This window comes from Tachypleus tridentatus, chromosome 13 (assembly GCF_004210375.1).
Source record: "Tachypleus tridentatus isolate NWPU-2018 chromosome 13, ASM421037v1, whole genome shotgun sequence".
Taxonomy (NCBI): Eukaryota; Metazoa; Arthropoda; class Merostomata; order Xiphosura; family Limulidae; genus Tachypleus; species Tachypleus tridentatus.
This window is the reverse complement of record NC_134837.1, coordinates 11,976,608-11,995,474: the sequence shown is the minus strand read 5'-3', so window position 1 is coordinate 11,995,474 and position 18,867 is coordinate 11,976,608. Positions and strand designations below refer to the sequence as shown.

The 18,867-nt window shown below is 33.0% G+C and overlaps 1 protein-coding gene across 1 annotated transcript; it reads left to right on the top strand.

Moving 5' to 3' along the window:
* Nucleotides 1–978: 978 nt before the first annotated feature.
* Nucleotides 979–14,461, top strand: LOC143239495 (adipokinetic hormone/corazonin-related peptide receptor variant I-like). The gene is made up of 2 exons (XM_076480612.1): nucleotides 979–1,365; nucleotides 9,868–14,461. Exons 1-2 carry the CDS (start codon nucleotides 1,287–1,289, stop codon nucleotides 10,425–10,427), a joined length of 639 nt encoding a protein of 212 aa, XP_076336727.1. The 5' UTR covers nucleotides 979–1,286; the 3' UTR covers nucleotides 10,428–14,461.
* Nucleotides 14,462–18,867: the final 4,406 nt, after the last annotated feature.

The window sequence follows — 18,867 nt, the reverse complement described above, 5'->3', positions numbered from 1 at the left end:
CTTGTTAACTTGTTATTGGTAAATGTGGTCTTCACCTTCAGAAACACTTGTTTCGTCATTCTTATCAAGAGTTAAACTTACTGACTTATTTCAGGCCTAGTGGTCAATCATCAATCTTCTTGTCTAAAGTCATCAAAATGGTATTTTAAATATCTCAACAAGATGTCATCATAACTTTACATAACTATAAAGTGTTTCTTGTATAACAATATCTGTGTAATGACAGAGTCACAAGTTCTGTAAATATAATAACAAAAAGTTTGAATTTGTTCTTGTTTTTAATTACATGCTAAATAAAAAACCTAACCAATGGTGTTAACTAATTTCATTGAGGTGACATAGTTTAATACGAACTATTCGTTTTTATAATTCCAGTGTAAACGGTGTATTGTTACCCTTTGGAGATAGCTTTCTTACAGACATCTGATGTTCCGTTAAAAGGCTTAAGTACAGGGTGAAACTTGAACTACCAGTCAGTAGCAGATAAACAATAAACATAAAAGTTGAAGCCTAATTGTACTTAGAACTTGGTTATAAATACAACCTTCTTGTGTCTATTGAAACATTGCACTTAGAGAACAAGCTAACAAGTAAAGAAAATACTTTACCTTAAAGGAAGTAAATAAATGACAATACATCCAATCACAGTTGAGTTTCATTTATCCTATTCTTGTCAGTTGACATTCAACCCTGCTATCATATTTCACTGTTTTTAAAGGAATGGTATTAGTTATCCTACTTTTACTTCCTATCGTTATCTTTAAATGTATCATAATAGAGCTAGGCCTTTCAAACACTAAATAATAGCTAATATATAAATTAATATAAAGGCTCAATTGAACCGTTTTAGCTTTTAATATCAATTAATTTTTGGCCTTTTTGTTTTTAATTTGACTATAATTTTTGTTTCCTGTTTTTGGTTCAAAAACTGCTGAAAACTCTTAAACAAGTGTTAGCAGTAACAAAGTAAGGTATACAAGAACCCGAGACTTTATGATTCATTATAAACGTTTTCTCACAACTAATATTAATTTAAACTACGTGGGTAATAAATAATTAACGTCTAACTCGTATTTTATATATTTGCATGCATTAGATAAAATAACAAACCGAAATGAAATTTTTTCACTTTTGTTACATAATTTATTTGTTTGTTTTAGAGTGTAATATTTCGAGTCCAAAAGCATCCAGATTATCCCGACTTTGAACAGTGTGTGAGCTTTGGGTTTTTTACTAACCTTAACCAAGATCGGGCTTACAACATCTTCTGTCTTCTTGCCCTCTACATGGTTCCACTGGCCATCATCATCTACTGCTACTCTCGAATACTGTGGGTGATTTCCAGGAGGTCACACGATAACGAAGGTAAATCTGAACTGTTGGTTCTCTTTAGGACAGAGAACTGTTAAACTTTAATCTGTTCAAACCACTTACTTAAAGAATAAGAAAAACAGTTAATCTGTTCAAAACCTCTTACTTAAAGAAAAAAAAACAGTTAATCTGTTCAAACCCTTTTACTTAAAGAAAAAAAAAACAGTTAATCTGTTCAAACCCTGTTACTTAAAGAACAAAAAAAGTTAATCTGTTCAAAACCTCTTACTTAAAGAACAAAAAAATAGTTAATCTGTTCAAAACCTCTTACTTAAAGAACAAAAAAAAGTTAATCTGTTCAAAACCTCTTACTTAAAGAAGAAAGAACAGTTAATCTGTTGAAAACCTCTTACTTAAATAAAGAACAAAAAAATAGTTAATCTGTTCAAAACCTCTTACTTAAAAAACAAAAAACAGTTAATCTGTTCAAAACCTCTTACCTGAAGAACAACAAAAACAGTTAATCTGTTCAAAACCTCTTACCTAAAGAACAACAAAAACAGTTAATCTGTTCAAAACCTCTTACCTGAAGAACAACAAAAACAGTTAATCTGTTCAAAACCTCTTACTTAAACAACAAAAAAGCAGTTAATCTGTTAAAACCTCTAACCTAAAGAACAACAAAAACAGTTAATCTGTTCAAAACCTCTTACTTAAAGAACAAAAAAATAGTTAATCTGTTTAAAACCTCTTACTTAAAGAACAAAAAATAGTTAATCTGTTCAAAACCTCTTACTTAAAGAACAAAAAAAAAGTTAATCTGTTCAAAACCTCTTACTTAAAGAACAAAAAACAGTTAATCTGTTCAAACCCTGTTACTTAAAGAACAAAAAAAGTTAATCTGTTCAAAACCTCTTACTTAAAGAACAAAAAACAGTTAATCTGTTTAAAACCTCTTACTTAAAGAACAAAAAATAGTTAATCTGTTCAAAACCTCTTACTTAAAGAACAAAAAAAAAGTTAATCTGTTCAAAACCTCTTACTTAAAGAACAAAAAACAGTTAATCTGTTTAAAACCTCTTACTTAAATAAAGAACAAAAAAATAGTTAATCTGTTCAAAACCTCTTACTTAAAGAACAAAAAACAGTTAATCTGTTCAAAACCTCTTACCTGAAGAACAACAAAAACAATTAATCTGTTCAAAACCTCTTACCTGAAGAATAACAAAAACAGTTAATCTGTTCAAACCTCTTACCTAAAGAAGAACAAAAACAGTTAATCTGTTCAAAACCTCTTACTTAAAGAACAAAAAACAGTTAATCTGTTCAAAACCTCTTACTTAAACAACAAAAAACAGTTAATCTGTTCAAAACCTCTTACCTGAAGAACAACAAAAACAGTTAATCTGTTCAAAACCTCTTACTTAAACAACAAAAAAACAGTTAATCTGTTCAAACCTCTTACCTGAAGAACAACAAAAACAGTTAGTCTTTTCAAACCCTCACCTGAAGAACAACAAAAACAGTTAATCTATTCAAACCTCTTACCTGAAGAACAACAAAAAAAGTTAATCTGTTCAAAACCTCTCACTTAAAGAACAAAAAAACAGTTAACCTGTTTAAACCACTTACTTAAAGAACAACAAAAATATTTAATCTGTTTGAAGACCTTACTTAAAGAACAACAAAAACAGTTAATCTGTTTAAAGAGCTTACTTAAAGAACAACAAAAACATTTAATCTGTTTGAAGAGCTTACTTAAAGAACAACAAAAACAGTTAATCTGTTTAAAGAGCTTACTTAAAGAACAACAAAAACAGTTAATCTGTTTAAAGAGCTTACTTAAAGAACAACAAAAACATTTAATCTGTTTGAAGAGCTTACTTAAAGAACAACAAAAACAGTTAATCTGTTTAAAGAGCTTACTTAAAGAACAACAAAAATAGTTAATCTGTTTAAAGAGCTTACTTAAAGAACAACAAAAACAGTTAATCTGTTTAAAGAGCTTACTTAAAGAACAACAAAAACAGTTAATCTGTTTAAACCACTTACTTAAAGAACAACAACTTGTACATTGTGAACTCATGCAACTTGTACATTGTGAACTTATGCAACTTGTGCATTGTGAACACATGCAACTTGCACATTGTGAACACATGCAACTTGCACATTGTGAACACATACAACTTGTGCATTGTGAACACATGCAACTTGTACATTGTGAACACATGCAACTCGTGCATTGTGAACTCATGCAACTTGTGCATTGTGAACTCATGCAACTTGTACATTGTGAACTCATGCAACTTGTACATTGTGAACTCATGCAACTTGCACATTGTGAACTCATGCAACTTGTACATTGTGAACTCATGCAACTTGTACATTGTGAACTCATGCAACTTGTACATTGTGAACTCATGCAACTTGTACATTGTGAACTCATGCAACTTGTACATTGTGAACTCATGCAACTTGCACATTGTGAACTCATGCAACTTGCACATTGTGAACTCATGCAACTTGTACATTGTGAACACATGCAACTTGTGCATTGTGAATTCATGCAACATGTACATTGTGAACACATGCAACTTGTGCATTGTGAATTCATGCAACATGTACATTGTTAACACATGCAACTTGTACATTGTGAACTCATGCAACTTGTACATTGTTAACTCATGTAACTTGTACATTGTTAACTGATGCAACTTGTACATTGTGAACACATGCAACTTGTACATTGTTAACTCATGCAACTTGTACATTGTGAACACATGCAACTTGTACATTGTGAACTCATGCAACATGTACATTGTTAACACATGCAACTTGTACATTGTGAACACATGCAACTTGTACATTGTTAACTCATGCATCTTGTACATTGTTAACTGATGCAACTTGTACATTGTGAACACATGCAACTTGTACATTGTGAACGAATGCAACATGTACATTGTTAACACATGCAACTTGTACATTGTGAACTGATGCAACTTGTACATTGTGAACACATGCAACTTGTACATTGTGAACTCATGCAACATGTACATTGTTAACACATGCAACTTGTACATTGTGAACTGATGCAACTTGTACATTGTGAACACATGCAACTTGTACATTGTGAACTCATGCAACTTGCACATTGTGAACTCATGCAACTTGTACATTGTGAATACATGCAACTTGTACATTGTGAACTCATGCAACATGTACATTGTTAACACATGCAACTTGTACATTGTGAACTGATGCAACTTGTACATTGTTAACTCATGCAACTTGTACATTGTGAACTCATGCAACTTGTACATTGTTAACTCATGCAACTTGTACATTGTTAACTGATGCAAATTGTACATTGTGAACGAATGCAACATGTACATTGTGAACACATGCAACTTGTACATTGTGAACACATGCAACTTGTACATTGTGAACACATGCAACTTGTACATTGTGAACTCATGCAACATGTACATTGTTAACACATGCAACTTGTACATTGTGAACTGATGCAACTTGTACATTGTTAACTCATGCAACTTGTACATTGTTAACTCATGCAACTTGTACATTGTGAACTCATGCAACTTGTATTTAAATATATTTATGTCGTCTCACCCATCCATTCCACAAATGGTTCCTCCATTCATGAAGAAATGTTATGGTTGTTTGTTTGTTCAAGTGTCATTTTAAACAGCTATAAAAAACCACAATCCCATATGTATATTGAATATTTAAGTTTTACAGAACTGAGAAGAAAAACACAAACTGTGTGTGCCTCAAGTACTTCATATATTAACGATCATGGTTTCGTCCTCAAAGAAAACGTATTTATGAAACGTAGAATTATCTTTGTTTGTCTCTTAATTCTGTAATTGTACAGTTTATCCTTGACACAAAGTTTTCGACTGTCAATTTTGTTTAATTTCTTAATCAGCTCCGTATATTTGTTTGTTGAAACACAAACGTCAGTTTAAATATGACACAAATGGTTGATACGAAACAGATACGGTCTTCGTGACTGATAAAATAAAATGCATATCCATTTAATTAATGATCGTTTGAAAGGAGTACTAATAAAAAATTAATTATTTTATACCAAGAAACAAAAAGTAAATCCCTGTTTAATGATAAGAGACATTAAATATAATAATAATAAAGATAAAAATGTTGTGATGATAGGGAAGTTAAGCCTAACAATATAAACAAGGTCAGTTTGATGGTAGGAAGGTAACGCGTAATAATTGTTTTGTTTGTTTTTTTGGAATTTCGCACAAAGCTACTCGAGGGCTAGCTGTGCTAGCCGTCCCTAATTTAGCAGTGTAAGACTAGAGGGAAAGCAGCAAGTCATCACCACCCACCGCCAACTCTTGGGTTACTCTTTTACCAACGAATGGCCTAGCGCGTGGGATTGACCGTCACATTATAACGCCCCCACGGCTGGGAGGGCGAGCATGTTTGGAACGACTCGGGCGCGAACCCGCGACCCTCAGATTACGAAGCGCACGCCTTAACGCGCTAGGCCATGCCAGGCCCGCGCGTAATAATGGAAACAAAAACGTAATGATGTTAAGGAAGTTAAGCCTAACAATAAGGGCAAAGACACTGATTAGGATAAATAAACATTTTATATGCTTACATGAAGTTAACGACTCAACATATATATCTTTCTGTCTGAAAGGAACTATCTATATATACATATAATATATAGATAATTTATCGTACATGAGACAACATCATAACGATATTTGAAAAGAGTAAGTTTAGAAACAATACTGAACGCTTCAATATGTATGTGCGTGGTGTAGAAACGTGAAATCAGACAATACAAACAATATATAAATTTTGTTATGATTTGAGGAGAAGTAGTTGGTTCTTTGGCTTTTCACGGCGCAAAGCAACTAGGCTATCTGCGAGGAGAAGTTAAGCAAGTACATATTTATGAGAGAAACACTATAATTAAATTAAACATCAAATTATGGACTCAGTCGTGGCTTAGTCGTAAGTATGCTGGACTTTGAATCTGACTTTCCATCGCTTTCCGCCCTTGGATACCGTTGGCATAATAAGGGTGACAGTAAAACCCAAAAAAAACTCGATTGGGGTAACCCAAAAATTAGTGGTGAATACTATTTACTAGCTGTTTTCTGTTGAAAGTTTAGAGGTGGCTAATGTGAATTATCTGACAAAAGCATCAACATATAAACTGATATTTCTAAGCCTAATAGCAACTATTATAATATTAGAACTGGGTCTTATCATTACAAGCCTTAATAAATATTGATGAACACCTACCGATTTAAGCAGAGGCCTCCTTTCCTTCTGATTGAAAGAGATTCTGTGGGACTCATTAAAAACCCGAATAAATACTGATAAACACCCTACCGATTTAAACAGATGCCTCGTTCCCTTCTAATTGTAAGAGATTCTGTAGACCTGTTAGTCCATTCTATACTGATAAACACCCTACCGATTTAAACAGATGCCTCCTTCCCTTCTAATTGTAAGAGATTCTGTAGACCTGTTAGTCCATTCTATACTGATAAACACCCTACCGATTTAAACAGATGCCTCCTTCCCTTCTAATTGTAAGAGATTCTGTAGACCTGTTAGTCCATTCTATACTGATAAACACCCTACCGATTTAAACAGATGCCTCCTTCCCTTCTAATTGTAAGAGATTCTGTAGACCTGTTAGTCCATTCTATACTGATAAACACCCTACCGATTTAAACAGATACCTCCTTCCTTTCTAATTGTAAGAGATTCTCTAGTTCTGTTAGTCCATTCAAAACTGATAAAAACCATACCGATTTAAACAGATGCCTCCTTCCCTTCTAATTGTAAGAGATTCTGTAGTTCTGTTAGTCCATTCTATACTGATAAACACCCTACCGGTTTAAACAGATGCCTCCTTCCTTTCTAATTGTAAGAGATTCTGTAGACCTGTTAGTCCATTCTATACTGATAAACACCCTACCGGTTTAAACAGATGCCTCCTTCCCTTCTAATTGTAAGAGATTCTGTAGACCTGTTAGTCCATTCTAGACTGATAAAAACCCTACCGATTTAAACAGATGCCTCCTTCCCTTCTAATTGTAAGAGATTCTGTAGACCTGTTAGTCCATTCTATACTGATAAACACCCTACCGATTTAAACAGATGCCTCCTTCCCTTCTAATTGTAAGAGATTCTGTAGACCTGTTAGTCCATTCTATACTGATAAACACCCTACCGATTTAAACAGATGCCTCCTTCCCTTCTAATTGTAAGAGATTCTGTAGACCTGTTAGTCCATTCTATACTGATAAACACCCTACCGATTTAAACAGATACCTCCTTCCTTTCTAATTGTAAGAGATTCTCTAGTTCTGTTAGTCCATTCAAAACTGATAAAACCCTACCGATTTAAACAGATGCCTCCTTTCTTTCTAATTGTAAGAGATTCTCTAGTTCTGTTAGTCCATTCTATACTGATAAACACCCTACCGGTTTAAACAGATACCTCCTTCCTTTCTAATTGTAAGAGATTCTGTAGACCTGTTAGTCCATTCTATACTGATAAACACCCTACCGGTTTAAACAGATGCCTCCTTCCCTTCTAATTGTAAGAGATTCTGTAGACCTGTTAGTCCATTCTAGACTGATAAAAACCCTACCGATTTAAACAGATGCCTCCTTCCCTTCTAATTGTAAGAGATTCTGTAGACCTGTTAGTCCATTCTATACTGATAAACACCCTACCGATTTAAACAGATGCCTCCTTCCCTTCTAATTGTAAGAGATTCTGTAGACCTGTTAGTCCATTCTATACTGATAAACACCCTACCGATTTAAACAGATGCCTCCTTCCCTTCTAATTGTAAGAGATTCTGTAGACCTGTTAGTCCATTCTATACTGATAAACACCCTACCGATTTAAACAGATACCTCCTTCCTTTCTAATTGTAAGAGATTCTCTAGTTCTGTTAGTCCATTCAAAACTGATAAAAACCCTACCGATTTAAACAGATGCCTCCTTTCTTTCTAATTGTAAGAGATTCTCTAGTTCTGTTAGTCCATTCTATACTGATAAACACCCTACCGGTTTAAACAGATACCTCCTTCCTTTCTAATTGTAAGAGATTCTGTAGACCTGTTAGTCCATTCTATACTGATAAACACCCTACCGGTTTAAACAGATGCCTCCTTCCCTTCTAATTGTAAGAGATTCTGTAGACCTGTTAGTCCATTCTAGACTGATAAAAACCCTACCGATTTAAACAGATGCCTCCTTCCCTTCTAATTGTAAGAGATTCTGTAGACCTGTTAGTCCATTCTATACTGATAAACACCCTACCGGTTTAAACAGATGCCTCCTTCCCTTCTAATTGTAAGAGATTCTCTAGTTCTGTTAGTTCATTCTATACTGATAAAAACCCTACCGATTTAAACAGATGCCTCCTTCCCTTCTAATTGTAAGAGATTCTGTAGACCTGTTAGTCCATTCTATACTGATAAAAACCCTACCGATTTAAACAGATGCCTCCTTCCCTTCTAATTGTAAGAGATTCTGTAGACCTGTTAGTCCATTCTATACTGATAAACACCCTACCGGTTTAAACAGATGCCTCCTTCCCTTCTAATTGTAAGAGATTTTCTAGTTCTGTTAGTCCATTCTAACATACTTTCCCCATCTCCCAATGGCTAATCGTTATATAACATATTAATCTTAGTTTCAAAAACTTTCCGTGTTGGTAATAAAATATTTGTAGTTACACACAGAAATCATAATTACTTCAGCTCTAAAATCACCGACTTGTTTTTAAACTAGATACTAAGTGTGGAGTACACAAAGTACATAATATTGAATAAATGTATATTTCAAACACGCAGTGTGAAGTAATTACCAAAGCGTTTGGATAAAAATTATTCCGTTTCAATGTTAAAAACGTATGGAACCACAGCAGTGATTATTAGGATAACTGAGTTATAGGTGGCGCATTTGTTGAAATATTTTGCGTGATTCTATAGTTACAAAATTAAATAAGAGAAAATTAATTTCTTGTTTAAGTAATTTAAAAGGAAAACAATGTGTATTACAAAACCGATGACATCAATGTGGTAATTCTAGAATTGAATGATTTATTTATTTTGATTTGACTTTCAGAAACTTCTGTTAAAAGAAAAAGAACTTTCCCTGTTTTAAAAGCTAGAATATAAATAGTTATTTACAACTTTGATGTGGCCCGGCATGGCCTAGCGCGTTAAGGCGTGCGCTTCGTAATCTGAGGGTCGCAGGTTCGCGCCCGAGTCGCGCCAAACATGCTCGCCCTCCCAGCCGTGGGGGCGTTATAACGTGACGGTCAATCCCACTATTTGTTGGTAAAAGAGTAGCCCAAGAGTTGGCGGTGGGTGGTGATGACTTGCTGCCTTCCCTCTAGTCTTACACTGCTAAATTAGAGACGGCTAGCACAGATAGCCCTCGAGTAGCTTTGTGCGAAATTCCAAAACAAACAACTTTGATGTGATGTATTAGTGCAACATTCACTTTTCTTCCAGAGGACGTCATGAACGACCAGCAGCCTTTCAGGGGTCGACTTCGCCTAAGGCGTTCAAACATGACCCACATCGAAAGGGCTCGAGCTCGGACACTCCGAATGACCATTACAATCGTCTTGGCTTTTTTCTGGTGCTGGACTCCGTATGTGGTCATCGTGCTATGGTACCAGATTGACCTGGAGTCTGCTAAGGAGTTGGCCACCGAGATCCAATCAGCTTTATTCATGTTTGCTGTTTCCAACTCGTGCGTCAACCCCCTGGTGTACGGAAGTTACGCCTTCAACTTCAAGGACGTCTTCAGAGTTTGCTACTCTTCTGCTTCTACTTGTCCAACGTTCTTCTCTCGTAGTTCATCCAGAAGAACCTTCTCTTCCAACATCACGAGAGCCACCCACTTGGAAGCCAAGCAATGTGCAATGACCCTGAGGGAAAACAGTCATCCCATTGTCTCGCCCCAACTGCTTCCTTCCTGTCAGTGTCGTGGACACCCGTGTCCACGTTCAACAGTGAATGTGAACGCCGAGTCTCCAGGGTGTGTGACTGAGAGAAGTTACGTCTAGTGAATCAAACAGTCGTAGGTAAAATAACTGGTGACTGGTTGATACTTTAAACTTAACTAGTGGTTAACCCAAGTCCTTTAAAAGTGTCAAAAAGAGAAACATGCTTTATTTCTTTTATACACACGTGGAACAATGCCTGAACTTGGTGTTTGTGACATCCCAGTATGTCTGAATGTACAGTATTTCAACTTTATCCTTCTGTGGGAAAGCAGTAACTCTTTCACTTACAACACTAAAATTCGGAGTTCGATTCCCTGCGATAAAAGACAAAGAGCAGATAATCCACTTCAGCTTCCCAGCAGAAAACAAAAAAATACGTTCTTCAATATATTTTTTCTTAAATATTTCAAATGTTGTGATTTTACAAACGAGGTTTTGTTTGTGTTTATTTGTGGAGAAACAGTATATTGCGTTATGTATAAGGTAAAGAACCAATCTAGAATATTTTATTAAAGTTAGTAATGTGGTATGAGAAATCTGTGGGTTTTGTTTGTATGCATATTTGTATATATGTCTGTGTGTACACACGCATAAGAGTTGAGTCAGCATAGCGTGTATCAATTTTATAAGACGAGCCAGTTGAGATTTACCGAGAGATATGTATAACTGAAATGTTATTTATTTGGATTACAGAAATCATGTAATTTACAGAGTGAATTAGCTTGTGAATACATAGTTGTCAATAATGTGAAGTACATGGTTGTTATCTGTAAATAATGGAACAGTTGTGTTTGTGTTATATTCGGAATAACTGTCTTAATAACCGCATAAATGTTGTACAAAAGGTTCGCTATTACTAATGAAACAAATATATTTATACATATATTTCAGAATATCGTTTTGAACTCTGAAAAAAAACTGTATTTTGTTTACTCATTCACAATATACCTTTTTAAATATCTTCTGAACAGTATTTCCATTACACAGTTCCTAAGTTATACTTTAAATAGGCTTAACAAGTTTGTAACTCTTGTTAATAATAGCCGAATAGCATATATAGCAATGAACCGTTGTTAAACAAAAACAGATAATAACAAAGTTCAAGCGCGACAACTTTCCATCTTCCAAATATTAGTTTAAAGAGAATGTACAACAACCATAGCTTCAACTGAGCCACGTATAACGCATTTATAACACATTCCATAAAACATAGGTTATCTAGCAGATAACAAGTACGTGTGATTTCAGCTAAAAAAAATTTCACGCACACGTTTAAGTTTTATAGCTTATACTTTATAGCTTGGTGTGTTAGCTGTTCTTCTTCTATAACTGTGTTATTTATGAAATTATTATACGCTTTTCGGTGACCGAGTGGAAAAAAGATATGCCCACTCATAGTGTTAAAAATCGTGTTTCCATATACACTTTTGGCAGAGCACAAATCCTATTGTTGAGCTTTAACCTTAACAATGAACACACTTCATAATAAATTCCAAAACAGTACGATTCTGTTATAAGATAACTGAAGACCTTTTCCACTGTATGTGTAGAAACTGAGGTATAACAAAATTCACTGTTTATGATCTTCTAAAATCAACACTGAACTAATTCAGCACGTTATGTTGGTGTTATAACAATTTGTGTAGTAGATATCTTGAATTTGTGTTCCAGAAGAGTCGATAACAATATCTATCGTAAAAAAAACATTCGACAAATTAGAAATATTGAGAGTTTTGAAAGAAGCGACAATATGAAGAGAGATCTGTCGAGTTTCGAGCCAGTATATTAGAGACAAGTTAATAACAATAAAGATGGATTATGTTGGAACGTACCATTTATCGTACAGTAAGAATGTTATAACCGTATATTTACAGATTCGTGTTAACACCGTGTATTTACAGATTCCTACTAACACCGTGTTTTTACAGATTCGTGTTAACACCGTGTATTTACAGATTCCTATTAACACTGTGTATTTACAGATTCGTGTTAACACCGTGTATTTACGGATTCCTACTAACACCGTGTATTTACAGATTCCTACTAACACTGTGTATTTACAGATTCGTGTTAACATCGTGTATTTACAGATTCCTACTAACACCGTGTATTTACAGATTCCTACTAACACCGTGTATTTACAGATTCCTACTAACACTGTGTATTTACAGATTCGTGTTAGCACCGTGTATTTACAGATTCCTACTAACACTGTATTTACAGATTCGTGTTAACACCGTGTATTTACAGATTCCTACTAACACTGTGTTTTTCGCAATTAATTTCTATCGTTTTCAAACTTTACAAAATGTTTAGTTTTTACGACAATAAATAGTTTATATGTGTTTAATATTTGATATCTATGTTTATAAAGAAATTTTATAATTTATGAATATTTTTAATGGGTGACCAGTGACAGTTGTTTGTTCACATGAAATCTATTTACGTGTTAGTCTCAAGTTATTGTTTATAAAATTATCTTATCGAAAGTGTTGACATCTTATTAAAATTACTTGCGTTGTTGATAAGGGTTAAACTTGTTTAGACCATACTAGGAGGTTTGAAATATATTCAGTAGGTATTTTCACCAGTCGACAGTAGGTGTTAAAATAGGCAGTTAATTTAGGATATAGAATCAAAGCATAATTCAGTTTATTTATTACTTAGTTCGATGTATTCAATATAACAGTGCCTCGATTACGTGACTGCTCATGAAACAAGAGATTTATCAGATAAAATTTAAAGTTTTCAGTTCTATCAAGAAGAGGGTTAGAGAATAAGTGTTTGCTACTGTAATATTTAAGACGTCAGGAAAACATTCGTTTCTTGTCAATTTACGTAAATTTCGCTGCGTGATAAAACAAAACACTAGATGTCACCAAAAACATACAAAACGTATTTCAATATAATATTATCTTTTTAAAGAATCCAGTTAAGTCCCACGGCAACAACACAGATTTAGAACGATATTTCAATTTCATTTAAGATAAAACGTTATAACACATATATATATACACATTACAGATAATATATAATATCATGCTGTGCTTCTTAATTTATATATTTTAACCTTTCTGCTGAATACCAGAAATAATTCTATCTCCTTTAAAAATCTTTCGCTCCCTTGGTAACGTTGGGAATAATACTACATGTTTCGTTGTTGTTGTTTTATTTTAATAACAAGGTGGTGATGTCTTATCGTCTGTTGGGATCAGATTTTTAATTTAAATTAAACCTTTAGGGGATATTCTGTCATTTCACTTAAACTCCCTAATTTATTATTTTCAGAGAAATAACAGAGTGGGTAAATTAAATTTTGGTCAAAAACTGATCCAATAAAAATGGCCATTGTCCTAACATTCTAGACCTTGTATTTATTATAGGTCAGAGATTCTGTCCTGTAAATTCGAGTTTCCTACGATTCCCCTTTTAATAAATATGGCTTCATGACCCCTTCTTTAAATGAGGAAATGAATGAGATACACAATAAAATGATATATGTGTTGTAGAAATTACTTGTTATTTTCATCAATTTGGTGCTGAATTAGTTGATCCTCAAGCCCACCAGGTGGCAGCACAAATGCGTATATATACATATATATATATATATATATATATACACACTTTCTTTAATCAACAGTGTATGTAACATGTACGACGTTTCTGTAATTATTTAGTATATATATAATTCACTTGTCAGTGTGTAAAACCTGGTAAATATGTAGGTAAATAGTATCAAAGTTTAAACGTTAGACTTAAGATCTTGATTTATTCCAGAAATATTCTTATAATATAAAATAAACCGGTAATTCCTGTGTACAAGTAAATACTATAAAAAGGTTTATAACATGTCACGTCAGTTTGAAAATGTCAATAAACACGAAACATAAATTAGAAAGAATTATAAGGTCATTTTAGTCAAGCTAGAATGTAACTGTCAATATAGTTGTTAGTTGGCGATTTATTGTTTAAACTGTGCTGTAGACGGTCGGATGGTTAGCTTGTTAACATGATTTTGTTTCTTTCAAACTTGAGAAACACGACTGTAACCTGTTTTTGAAATTTCAATAAAATATTGTGTCATTTAAGAGTATCACGTGAATATATAAAAAATCACTTATGTCTTTCAAGCCTTGTTCTCAAATGTCTTTTTCTTCCTAGGCTGCTGGTAAGATCACTCCATTCGCAACCTATAGCATCGAAATTCGTCACGAACTAGCTGGTGAGCTAGTGGAAAAGGAGGCAACTCGTGACGGCCACTCATCATTATTCGTTGTTAAAAGGTAGCCGAAGTGTTGGTGGTGGGTACTGTTGACGAGCTGCCTTCAACATTAGCTCTCACGTCTAAGTTTGGGTGTTCTCGTCTAAGAAAGAAAAAAAATGATCAATGTTGATTAATATTATTTAATTACAATTTTAAACCTTCCGAAAAGTGACTTAACTAACACTAAATGTTTCATAAACGTGTGATAAAAGTGAGTTACCTAACACTAAATGTTTTATAAACGTAATAAAAGTGACTTAACTAACACTAAATGTTTCATAAACATGTGATAAAAGTGAGTTACCTAACACTAAATGTTTTATAAACGTGATAAAAGTGATTTAACTAACACCAAATGTTTCATAAACATGTGATAAAAGTGAGTTACCTAACACTAAATGTTTTATAAACGTGATAAAAGTGACTTAACTAACACTAAATGTTTCATAAACATGTGATAAAAGTGAGTTACCTAACACTAAATGTTTTAGAAACGTGATAAAAGTGACTTAACTAACACCAAATGTTTCATAAACATGTGATAAAAGTGAGTTACCTAACACTAAATGTTTTATAAACATGTGATAGAAGTGACTTAACTAACACCATATGTTTCATAAACATGTGACAAACGTTGGTTAAACGTCGTTCATAGAATGCGGATGCACAAATAAAAACTTTACGTTTTATAGCCTTATAAGTAATTTACCTATGGACCGAAGAACGTTGTTTTCAGGATTAAGTTTACGAATCGGGGAACAATCTTTTACACCATTGGCTCTAGTCAGGATACAACGACCACGTCACAATTTCCAAGGGCCAATGATAACATATAATTGATTTAGTGAGATATGTGGAATAAGGGTTCTTTAAACTGTATTGTTAATTTCATTTGTTGACTGGAAGGCCAAGTAACATATAGATACGTTCGTAACATCTAAAAAATATTGAAGACGACAATTAGGCTTAGTAACACACATTACTTGTATTTGTGGGTATACACTAAAATGACGTATCTTAAAAACTAAGAGATATTCACCCACGATATGTAACAAACTAACGACAGAGTACTTAAGATACTTAACTTGAAATAATATTAAACAAATTTCTCTTATTTACGTTTTCGTGAAGTATTTTCTCAGTCATTTTAATAGGAAAACCATTTTTACACGTAGTATCCTGACGTTAATAAATTATGTGTACATACTTTCACACACATCATGTATTTTAAACACATTATAAATCAGTATTCTAACCAAGTTGTAACATATTATAAATCAGTATCCTAACCAAGTTTTAACATATTATAAATCAGTATTCTAACCAAGTTTTAATGTACTATAAATCAGTATTCTAATCAAGTTTTAACATACTATAAATCAGTATTCTAACCAAGTTTTAACATATTATAAATCAATATTCTAATCAAGTTTAATGTACTATATATCAGTATTGTAACCATGTTTTAACATACTATAAATCAGTATTTTAACCAAGTTTTAATGTACTATAAATCAGTATTCTAACCAAGTTTTAACATATTATAAATCAGTATTCTAATCAAGTTTTAATGTACTATAAATCAGTATTGTAACCATGTTTTAACATACTATAAATCAGTATTCTAACCAAGTTTTAATGTACTATAAATCAGTATTCTAATCAAGTTTTAACATACTATAAATCAGTATTCTAACCAAGTTTTAACATATTCTAAATCAGTATTCTAATCAAGTTTTAATGTACTATAAATCAGTATTGTAACCATGTTTTAACATACTATAAATCAGTATTCTAACCAAGTTTTAACATACTATAAATCAGTATTCTAACCAAGTTTTAACATACTGTAAATCAGTATTCTAACCAAGTTTTAATGTACTATAAATCAGTATTCTAACCAAGTTTTAACATATTATAAATCAGTATTCTAACCAAGTTTTAACATATTATAAATCAGTATTCTACCCAAGTTTTAACATATTATAAATCAGTATTCTAACCAAGTTTTAACATACTATAAATCAGTATTCTAACCAAGTTTTAACATATTATAAATCAGTATTCTAACCAAGTTTTAACATATTATAAATCAGTATTCTACCCAAGTTTTAACATATTATAAATCAGTATTCTAACCAAGTTTTAACATACTATAAATCAGTATTCTAACCAAGTTTTAACATACCATAAATCAGTATTCTAACCAAGTTTTAACATACTATAAATCAGTATTCTAACCAAGTTTTAACATATTATAAATCAGTATTCTAATCAAGTTTTAACATACTATAAATCAGTATTCTAACCAAGTTTTAATGTACTATAAATCGGTATTCTAACCAAGTTTTAACATATTATAAATCAGTATTCTAACCAAGTTTTAATGTACTATAAATCAGTATTCTAACCAAGTTTTAACACACTATAAATCAGTATTCTAATCAAGTTTTAACATACTATGCTCGGTACAAAACTTTCAAAACTAAAGTGTAGACCAGCAGAAGTTTTCTTGTGATATATTTAATAAAAGACGTGCTATATTATGATTGGCGTGTTAAGAGGAAACTGGCGGCCAATAAGGAACATTGTTATTTTCATATAATTGTCTCTGTGCTGACGACGTTTAAAAACCATTACTAAAGGCGTGAATTTCTTGTTATTAGAGAAGGCTAATTATTAATACAAAAGATATTCAAATGTGTACCGAAGTAGCTTAGCGGCCGTTACGAGAAACAGTACTGTTCTGTGCAATTATGAAAGACTAGCGGTCATTCTAGAAAAGAATTTCAACTTTGACAGCATGTTAAAAAAGAATTCTATCTTACAGGTGTGTGAGGATAATTGAAGTTCAAGTGAGGAATTAAAACGTATAAATAACATTGAAGGTATTTTTATTTAATAAACATAATTTGTGAAAATTATTATTATTAAGTCAATGATTTTCATAAAACGGATGTGAATCAAAACCCCTGATGTTTAGGTTGGTATTAAACGTCGAAAGCTTCTCACATGAGGTGTTTCGATATGTTGGGTGCTATTTGTTACCTGACTGATATAATGGTTCAAAGATCAAATCAATAGTACAGCTGTTGTACTGACAAATAATTATAGTCTCAAATATCGCAATACTAATTCACTGACTTCAGAAGTGATAATTTGATGGTTTCGTAAACTTACTTCCTTCATAATTTTAAAACAAATACCTTCTATTCATAAATATCGAAAGACTAAGGGGTAAAGCAAAATTGAAATACATTAAAAACGAGGGGACCAGGTAAGTTGAGGATACGTCCTCGTCCAGGAAAACCTTTTATAGTTAGACAAGAAATTAAGTACAATGAATAAATCAATTATAAAAATCATACTTTTACTTAAGCGACCTTTAAGTCTCACCTTAAACTAATTCACCTTTTCAACCCCTTACTTACGCACTTGGTTGCTGTTGGAAACAAAGTAATGGTGTACCAATGTGTGTTCTACAGAGTATGGAAGCCAATTGATAGAAACACATAACACGAAAACCAACGTTTTAACCCTCCCTGCCCAGCAATTAAGTGTTTATTAAGGCGAAGTAATAATCACCACGGCTTGAAATAGTCCTAAATAGGATGCCTTTACTCGGCCTCGCAAAGCCAGGTGGTTAAGGTACTCGACTCGTAATCTGAGAGATGCGGGTTTGAATCCCCCTCACACCAAACATACTCGATCTTTCAGCCGTATGATGATCAATTCCACTACTCCCCAAGCGTTGGTAGTTGATGGTGATGACTAGCTGTCTTCCCTCTAGTCTTACACTGCAAAATTAAGGACGATTAGGGTGGATAGCCCTCGTGTAGCTTTGCGCGAAATTCAAACTAAACCGATGTCTTTACTTCATCCTAGCTGGGTCTTAATGACCGAGCCGGATCTTATTAAGAGGAGATGGGCCTACCCTAACAAAAAACATGTTCATACACCGGCACTTTCTTTTGTCACTGGAACTTTCAAAAAGAAACATTAACAATAAAATAAAATGTTTCTGAATTAGTAAAAAGTTGTTTTATAGTTTCACACCATATACTGAATTAGTACAAAGTTGTTTTATAGTTTCACACCATATACTGAATTAGTACAAAGTTGTTTTATAGTTTCACACCATATACTGAATTAGTACAAAGTTGTTTTATAGTTTCACACCATATACTGAATTAGTACAAAGTTGTTTTATAGTTTCACACCATATACTGAATTAAT

Excerpts from the sequence above, each read along its gene's own strand:
- LOC143239495 (XM_076480612.1), top strand. The coding sequence starts at position 1,287 with ATGGTTCCACTGGCCATCATCATCTACTGCTACTCTCGAATACTGTGG. Across the intron at positions 1,366-9,867 it reads GAGGTCACACGATAACGAAG|AGGACGTCATGAACGACCAG; the intron begins GTAAATCTGAAC and ends CTTTTCTTCCAG.